This window comes from Urocitellus parryii, chromosome 11 (genome assembly GCF_045843805.1).
Source record: "Urocitellus parryii isolate mUroPar1 chromosome 11, mUroPar1.hap1, whole genome shotgun sequence".
Lineage (NCBI taxonomy): Eukaryota > Metazoa > Chordata > Mammalia > Rodentia > Sciuridae > Urocitellus > Urocitellus parryii.
In genome coordinates, this window is record NC_135541.1 from 37,197,115 (window position 1) to 37,206,610 (window position 9,496).

At 40.6% G+C, this 9,496-nt stretch overlaps 1 protein-coding gene across 4 annotated transcripts in view; it reads left to right on the forward strand.

Moving 5' to 3' along the window:
• Positions 1-9,167, forward strand: part of Tceanc2 (transcription elongation factor A N-terminal and central domain containing 2) — a 38,363-nt gene extending 29,196 nt beyond the window's left edge. For all 4 annotated transcript variants that reach the window (XM_026382100.2, XM_026382095.2, XM_026382079.2 and 1 more), the window contains exons 4-5: positions 145-338; positions 8,161-9,167. In XM_026382100.2, the coding sequence (XP_026237885.1) occupies positions 145-338; positions 8,161-8,349 (383 nt within the window). In that variant the 3' untranslated portion in view covers positions 8,350-9,167. The remainder of the gene's footprint in view (positions 1-144; positions 339-8,160) is intronic.
• Positions 9,168-9,496: the final 329 nt, after the last annotated feature.

Consider the following 9,496-nt stretch of genomic DNA (forward strand, 5'->3'; position numbering starts at 1 on the left):
TGAAAACCGTTTCATTTACACAAGACCCTTCACATCCTTAGGTATGTAAGTGACTGTCAGTGCCACACGTCAGACCATCTAGTTCTGTGCTTTTCAGAAATAGATACAACTACCTCTCCTTTGTTTTTTCTTCTCCTTTTCCAGGTCACACTGTGAACAAGATGCGTAAACATGCAGATTCAGAGGTGGCTTCTCTTGCCAAAGAAGTTTACACTGAGTGGAAAACCTTCATTGAAAAACATTCAGATAGACCTTCTATTGAAGTTCGAAGTGATCCCAAAACTGAGTCACTTAGGAAAAATGCCCAGAAATTACTCTCAGAAGCCTTGGAATTAAAGGTAAAGTTCTAATTGGAATGTGATTGCTAGGAGCTCTTGCTTAAATAAGCCATAAGTTTTCACGAGCCTTCATAGACTTAATGCTGTGACCTTGTTCTAACAGATAACTCTAAGGATTCTAGATTTATAAGCATTCTGGGAAATAGTGTTGTAAGAATGTGGGCTTTGGAATTAGCAAGACCTAGGTTGAAACCCTGGGTGTCATACTTCGAGTCATGATGCCTTAGGCAAATTTCTTAACATTTCTGAAACTTGCTTTCTTTTTCTAAAAAAAGAGAATTACAATTCCTACCACCGACATGGTTATTGGGAAAGTTAAATGAACCATTTATACAAAGGAATAGTATCTAGTGCCTGCTGATTACAAGTCACTTAATGAATATTGGTTCCTTCCCATTTAAAATTCTTTCCCTTCCCAGTGAAGTAAAAATTCTGAGATGGCCTGTGTTTTGGAATATCAATGACAAAAGAAAGAGCTATCTACTGAGTTGGGGGCGGGTGGCACACACTTGTAATTCCATTGGCTCGGGAGACTGAGACAGGAGAATCACTAGTTCAAAGCAGCCTCAGCAATTTAGTGAGGCCGTAAGCAACTTAGCAAGACCCTGTCTCTAAATAGAATATAAAAAAAGCTGGGGATGTGGTTCAGTGGTTAAGCACCCCTGGTTCAATCCCTGATACAAAACAAAACAACAAAATAAAAAAAGTTGTCTATTGAGAAAACTCTGCTCTCCCATTTTTGTTACCCCCCTACTTTTAATTCTTTTTTAAAATATTTATTTATTTATGTATTTATTTTAGTTTTTGGCGGACACAATATCTTTGTATCTGGTGCTGAGGATCGAACCCGGGGCACGCACACGCACGCCAGGCAAGCGTGCTACCGCTTGATCCACATCTCCAGCCCCCTTACTTTTAATTCTAAGGCATAAAATCAATTGCATAAATATATTCTCTATCATCTTCATAGCCAGAATTTGAGATGATATTAGTGGTTTGAAGTATACCTGCTGGAATAATTTTTGCTCATTTATAATGGTATTAATTATCACCAAACAATAAATCTTGCAAGCTAATTAATACTCTGGAAAAATCAGATATATAACATTGTTATGATTTGAATCAGAAACATCCCTCAAATTCTGATGTGTTGAATTCAGGCTTGGGTACCCAGTACAGCAATGTTTAGAGGTGGAGTATTTGGGAAGTGGTTGGATCATGAGGACTCTGATTCCTTCAATGGATTAATCCATTGATGGATTCATAATTGAATAGAGTTCTAGGAAGTGGTAGAAACTGTAGAAGGTGGGGCCTAGTGGGAGGAAGTAGGTCACTAGAAGCATGCCCTGGAAAGGTATATCTTATCCCTGGCTTCTTCTTTGGACTTTGTTTCCTGGTTGCTATGAGGTGAGCTGCTTTGCTCTTCTCATCATTCTGCCCTGATGCTCTGCTTCAGCCCAAGCCCAGAAACAGTGGAGCCAGCTAATCATGGACTGAAACCTTTGAAACTGTGAGCCAAAATAAAGATTTCTCCTCCAAGTTGATTTTGTCAGGTATTTTGTCACAGTGACAGAAATCTAAATAAGCAAAAACATCTATATTTTTCTTCTTCCCAGGATATCCCAGGCTTTCCTTATTAAAATATCCTTAAAGAATAATTTAATTTTTTTTTGGGCTGGGGATGTGGCTCAAGCGGTAGCGCGCTCGCCTGGCATGCGTGCGGCCCGGGTTCGATCCTCAGCACCACATACCAACAAAGATGTTGTGTCCGCCGAGAACAAAAATAAATAAATAAATAAATAAATATTAAAAATTCTCTCTCTCTCTCTCTCTCTCTCTCTCTCTCTCTCTCTTCTCTCACTCTCTCTTTAAAAAAAATAAAAATAAAAATAAAAATAAAAACACTTCATATTTAAAAAAAAAAAGAATAATTTAATTATTTTTAATAAAGGAAGGAATTTAGAAGTCTCGCTGAAGTGTTAGATCTGTTACTACATTGTCAAATTTTTTTTTCTCTTTAACCTTACCACTTCTATCTGAATTTTTATCTACAAAAGAGGAGTAGGTGGACTTGTGATATATTATTTACTTTTTGAAAAGAAGATTTTAGTTTAAAAAAGAAAACTTAGAATAGAAAATGAGAAAACTGTAGAAAGCAGGGAAAAATCTCCATTGAACCTACCACCCAGGCATAATCTTAACATTTTGGTGCATTTCCTTTTTCAGTAAAAATTACTATAGCTTTTTAAATGAATGCTGGGCAAATTATTATTAGAGCAAATTATATGCCAAACATTCTGTAAGATTTTTATTGATTATTTAAATAACATTGCATAAAATTGACGTGATTATTTACATTTGTGCTTTCTCTTCAATCTTGATCAATTTCAATTAATGTCATTTTATATATCCTTTTCTATATATCTTAATTTTTTCATGTTTATAATTTTTAATGTCTATCTGATGGTGCAGGGAATTGCTATTTAGTAAGTTTGCTTAACTTCTTTTAAATGAAGCTTCAGTATGAATATTGGAAGAGAGAAAAACATATGTAGGTTATAAGTAACTTTCCAGAGTATCGATTAGCCAACAGACGTGCTATTTTAAATAAAATTCATTTTTTAAATAAGCCAAAATTATTGTAGAAACATACAGTGTGGGTATATAATATGTAGTTAATGTGGTGGTAAATACCAGTTCCCTGTGGTATCTTTTTAAGTAAATGATAATAACGAAGCTATGCTTGTAAGGATTAATGAGCAGTTTGCCTGCTATATTAAACTCCATAATAATTATCCTTTTAGTTTATCCATTAATTATCCTTTAAATGGCACATCAAGTGGTAAGCACTCAAGTGTTACAAAGCAAAGTTAAAAAAGTGATACATTCGTTAGTGCTTTCCATCGTAATTGGAAAAAATATCAGATTAAGCATAGCTGAATGGTTTTGTTCCCAAAGAGTAAATTTTAAAAATTAAAAGTATGCATCTTACTGCCTTCCTTGGCCAAAAGAAAAAAAAATCAATCTGTTTTTCTTGCATAAATAGCATTTGATGGTATTTTTGTTCGTTTGGGATGTAAGAAAATGTAAATACAAACACTTTTTCTTAGGGTTAACCCTAGCACCTATCATCATGAGACATTTCCATATTAGGGTAAATCAATGAACCATCTAATCCAGTATCTGGTCTTTGACAGTAATCAATGTGGAGTGCATTCAAATCAGACACCAGGCAATAGTAGTAAAACCATTGGGTAAGTTATTGGCCCAGTGACTGAAAAGCTTTTACAATTTGATCCTAGCATGTGTTTTTGTAAATACCAAATCTACTCATTATATTCTTTGTAGAAAAAGATGTTTCCATGTTGTTTCAGTTATATCCTTTAATAGTGAAAGTCAGAAATGAAGAATATACACACAGCCCAAAGATTCATCTCTTTACTACCCTACAGACCTTGCTTTCTAGATTCATGGATTATTGTTCTTGGAATAATGGAATAGATGAATAAAAACTCCATCATTCAAATCCAAGCTCTATTCCCCTTTACTATCTCCCTTCCGGATCTTCTTTGTTCTTCTCCGTCTTTTAGATCTTTCCTCATATGAACATCCCCTGTGGTGTCATTCTCTTACTTCCCCTTCCTCATTATCCACTCTCCTTCCTACCTCACGTCCTGTGATCATTTTCCTATTATGTCATTAAAAAAAATGAACCTGGTTCTCAAAGTGAGCCTGTATCATTAAGAGTTATGAAACACTGGCTGGTTGGCTCAGTTGGTTGTCAGATGGTGCTAATGAGATCCAGGTCAGGGGTACATTCTCATATGGGACTGTTAGTTTTTTTCTTTGTTTAATGGCCTCAGGCTGCACCCTTGGCTTTGACCAGCTCTCTCATAAATGTATTCAAGTAGTCAAAAAGAAGTGTGAGTTGATACGTACAAATCCAATCACACTATCAGAAAACCCACACAAAGTTTGCTTCTTGTGGATGTTCGATTCATTGAATGTTTAGTGGGATTCTACTAGGTGTCAGGGGAAAATACAACATAAATGAGCTGCAGTCCCTCTCCTAGGAAAGCTTGCTATCTCCTGTGCTGGGGTTCCATCCCCAGTAACAGAGAGAGAGAGAGAGAGAGAGAGAGAGAGAGAGAGAGAGAGAGAGAGAGAGAGAGAGAGAAGCGCTAGCTTACCATTTTTTGAATGAGAGCCTGTAAATAACAAACAGAAACATGAGGCAGTCTGAAGTAGTGGTGTAAGCCCAGCAAGGGGTATAGACATACAAAGTATGGAAATGTTAACTCTGGTGTAAGAATCTGGGAAGGATTTTGCTAACTAGAAAACACATAATAAAAAGACATTCATCTGCTATGCATGATGTTATTGAGAGGGCAGGAGAGGAGGTAGGTATACATGGGGAAGAAGCACATTCATTTAACAAATATTTATTGAACACTTCCTATGGTTAACAAAAGAAGAAAACCTTGTTTCCTTGCATTTATAGAGCTTACAGATGTGGCAAACATCATAATTGATGATGGCACCATTTCCCACCAGATCTATTCCCTGGTGAAGAAGAGCCCTAGGTGGTCATGTTTTATATCTTCCCCAGCTAAAGCCAGTTTGCCCAGGATTAGACAACTGAATTACACACGCTCCACACACAGACACAAATAGATAAGGAAGGCACGTCAGATTCTCTGTCTCCAAGAAACGGGAACTAGGAAATACCAAGAAAACATCAGTGCAAGTATTGAAACAGAAGAGATGTTGGAGGAGTTATGAGGAAGCAGAAGGTGTGGGTAGAGATGTGTAGCATAAGAGGAGAGAACCAGACGGTTAAAATTGGTAGTGAGTAAGACCCAGGGAGAGGAGCAAAAATGTGTGAGAGAGACCAGGCAGAGGATGAGAGAGAGAAATATTGCTAAATACAGCAAATCGCTAGATCTCTTCTAGGGTTTCTGTTCCCATTCCCATTTCTATAGATGTATCTCATAGCAAAATCTCTTTTTCTCAGGGTCTCAGTGAAACTGATCCTTTTATCCAAAAGGGTTTACTTACCTAAAGCACCAAGTTAGGACCCATTGGAAAGGGCTTATCAACTTGGGCAAGTTTGGATTACCCAAGGCTGTTACAAGATAGGCCTTCTTCACTTTGTGCAATGAATTTCTTATACCCAATGGTGCAGGGTGAATTATTTTCCTTTGTGACTTATATTTTAATATCACAAACATTTTTCTGCATTTCTTCATTTCATTGTCCCTCATTTAGCAAGAGGCATGCGTGAGAATTGTTAGATACTGCCTATTCCCATCACACCGCGGGCCTAGCTCCTGTCAAGCTGCGCCAGGCACTCTCTGTACATTCCTACTCAGGAATCCTTGACTTGAAAAACTTGAGCACTGTGGGTTCTAGAGAGCCATGGTGGCAAGTCCACTCCCTCCAGCCCAGACCTAGAAGGTAATCAGCCAGCCACTGGGTCCACAGGCTTTCATGAGCATCTTTTGCCTAGTAGACCTCGGCTTATGTCTGGGCCTGACAGCATTCATATTCTGTCTCACTCTCTTTCTCTCTCAGTCCTATTCTGCTCCCTGTTTGGTTCTTGTATCTTCAGAGTTTTTCTTTTTCTTCCTTCTGTATCTGTCTTGCATGTTAGGACATGTTATCAAATATCAGATAGGACTTTTTATTTTTGGTGTCTCTTTGTTTTTCCTCTTGTGTGTATGATATGTGTGTGTGTGTGTTTTACTGGGGATTGAACCCAGGACCTCACACATATTAGGCAAGCACTCTACCACTGAGCTACACCTCCAGCCGTTAAAAAAAAAATATATATATGTGTGTGTGTGTGTGTGTGTGTGTGTATACACACACACACACATTTTAGTTGTAGATGGACACAATACCTTTAGTTTGTTTATTTATTTTTATGTAGTGATGAGGATCAACCTCAGTGCCTCATACATGCGAGGCAAGTGCTCTGCCACTGAGCCACAACCCCTCCACCCCCTTTTTTTTTTTTTTTAATTATTTTAGTTGTAGTTGGACACAATACTTTTATTTATTTATTTTTATGTGGTGCTGAGGATTGAACCCAGGCCTCTCACGTGCTAGGTGAGTGCTCTACCACTACACCACAACCCCAGCCCCTCAGCCCTTTTTATTTGATTTTGAGATAGGGTCACACTAATTTGTCCAGGATGGCCTTAAGCTTGCAATCCTCCTGCCTGATCCTCCTAAGTAGCTGGGATTACAGGTGTGTACCACCACACCAGGGCTTTTTCCTTTTTATCCTTTTTACATAGAAATATAGGATATACAGAACAGTGTGTGTCGGCTCACTGAACTGATCACAAAGCAAACACCCACTTCACCTGGCCAGATCCTAGAATCCTTCAGTTTAGGAAAAACATCATTTCCTCCTGAAGCCAGGTGCTGCCCTTCTGAGTGAGGTGACTTCCCTGTGGCTGTGCTCCTCGGCATTCATTCCCACCGCCTTTCCTAGCACTCAGTGCCCTAATGATCCCCGTTCACCACCTGTTTCTCTTATTGCCTTTTCTCCTCATGGCCATAAAAGCTGTGCCTACCCCAGTCACTGCTGTTCCTCAACCCAAGCAAGAGCCTGGCACATCATAGATGATGAATAAATATTCAAATAAATGCCTAGCAGGAAGGGAAGGAATAAAGGGGAAAGAGGGAGTAAGAAAAATTTGTTCCTCTTTTCAAAGAACTTACTACCAGGGGAGACAAACTCAAAACATAGATTATTATAACATTATGATAATGACCAAGGGAAGCTCAGGACATAGTGGTAGCCTGAAGAACTTTCAGTCCTTTGTGCTAGGGTTTTTGTTGGTTTCTCCGTGGGTGTATGTTTGCCTAAGCTTTGACGTACAAACACGAGTGTTTCCTGAGGAAAGGTGTGTCTTCTAAGGGAACGTGCACTGGTGCCGTGGCGTAGAGGAGCATGAAAACAGCTAGAGCGCTTAGGCCGGGGACTATGGGGAGGGAGATGGGCTGGGGGTCTCTGACCAGCAGCCTCACCTGGCCTGGATCCAGACCATGTGGACATAATTCCAGACCCGGTCTGCTTTGATTAGGTCTATGACCTCAGGGTGGCCTGAGTATGAGCCAGACCACCCCAGAATTGCTCCAGGTCCCATCGCCTAGGCCTGTTCTGCTTAATTGAATCTGCATGGGTCTCAGAACGTTGAGGGGGCCGCTGGTTGCCAAAAGGGGAGGACCGTGAACTTTGCAGTCAAGGTCTAGGGCAGAGTTCCAGCTCTGTCTCTCAGTAGCTGTACAGTCTTGATCTTTTACCTTTGAACCTGTTTCCTTATCTATAGAATGTGATAATAAGAGTTATGAGCATTAGATGGGAAAAGTGATTTATAAACTGCCTCATGCACATTTTAGGATCCAGACCCAGTGTTTCTAAAATGCTGTAAGGGGTTAAAAGGCCCTTTAAAAACAAAAAGAAGCATGAACTGCTCCACTGATTTATTATCCTTGGACTTCGTTTCCTGGTTGGTGAAGTACAGGGCCCAGTACCCGTTGCTTAGTTCAAGCCAGTTTCCTGTTATAATGGCAAATATTACCACCCGGCAGGGGTTGTGAATGAGGTCCCTGTCACAAAGCACATGGCCTTGTTCCTTAATTGCCAGGGTGGAATTAATTTGCTCTTCCTGTTTCTCTTGTGACAGGAAGTAGATGTCCTTGAATTTCAGTTGATTAATGGAGGCCTCGAGCAGAGTGCTGCAGCCTCTCTTACTTTTAATCCTTATGCAATGCAAGGCTCTAATTTGATAATTTTGCTGTTTTTTAGATGGATCACCTACTGGTTGAAAATATTGAGCGGGAAACGTTTCATCTCTGCTCCCGCCTCATTAACGGGCCATACCGGCGGACGGTGAGAGCTCTGGTCTTCACATTAAAGCACCGAGCTGAAATCCGGGAGCAGGTGAAGAACGGCTCGCTGCCCGTCGGCACGTTTGTACAGACCCACAAAAAGTGACCCGAGGACGATTCCAACCCTGGGCTGGGCAGAGAGGAAAATGGGCCTCTCTCTGCCATTCAAAGACTCTTTTGAGGCTGGGTGATGGCTGGTGCTGGCTGTGCTAAATTTTCCCATGGTGCCATTCCTTCAGACAGAAGATGCGGGGAGCCCTGGGAGACAGGCCTGCGGGAACCTGCTTCATTAGCCACCGCGCGCTGGTGCTGCCTAACAGGATGCACGCAGGCTGTCACTAGGAAGCGCCATATGATTGCCATCACCCAACACAGTGAAAGGGTGACGGATTTCACTGTGAGCATGCCAAGGACACCTCTAAACTTCCCCCATGTCAGGCAGATGAAGTTAACACTTTATTTCGCCACCCTGCAGGTAACTGAAACTCAATTACCGCTGCTGCTCACTCGGTTCCATCCCCCTGAGTTTAGACAGCTCCGGTGCCTCTCAGAACTCCCTGTCTGTTCTCTTTGCTCTACCCCAGGGGTGAGCCTGCCAGAGCCCGCCGACCAGCCCTGCTTTCCAGAGCTCACTTATCTGAACGGTTCAGCTCTCCCTGGAAGACCTTCTGTGTGGGTCTCCGGATCCCCCATGCTGAGGCCTCTAATGAGCAACTGGCCCGAAGCCTCCCCACACCTCGGGGTTTATTTGAATACGCTAGCTCTGGTTTAGGGCTCTGTAGAATATACATAATGAAATTTCTTCTGCAATGAATTACTGTGGTAAGAAAAAAATGCATATTTTTAAAAAAGTGAAATACCTATGTACAGGCCTGCTCAAAGAATGATGTAAATGATATTTGCCTTTTTTAAAGTACTATTAAACTGAGACTTGTGTTCTAAAACAAAAGGTGTGGTTTCCTCACTGAAAAGTGTTCTGGGTTGCGAAGGAGTACAGTTGGTAAAATTAAAGAATGGCAGGATGAGAATTTGAGAGAAGGGATAAGACCCAAGGAAAGCTTTTCAGACTAGGGGAGACAGGTTCATGTCTGCAGTCTGAAAGGAAGGAGCCAATTACAAGGGGGAGATTTAAAATTAAAGAAAAAAGGGATGGGTTGGAAAGCGAGGACGGAAGGAAGGGCTAATGTCTACCCAAATGCCTGGCGCTTTTCCTTAGAGGATTTATTGACATGCATCTTTATATATATAATCTT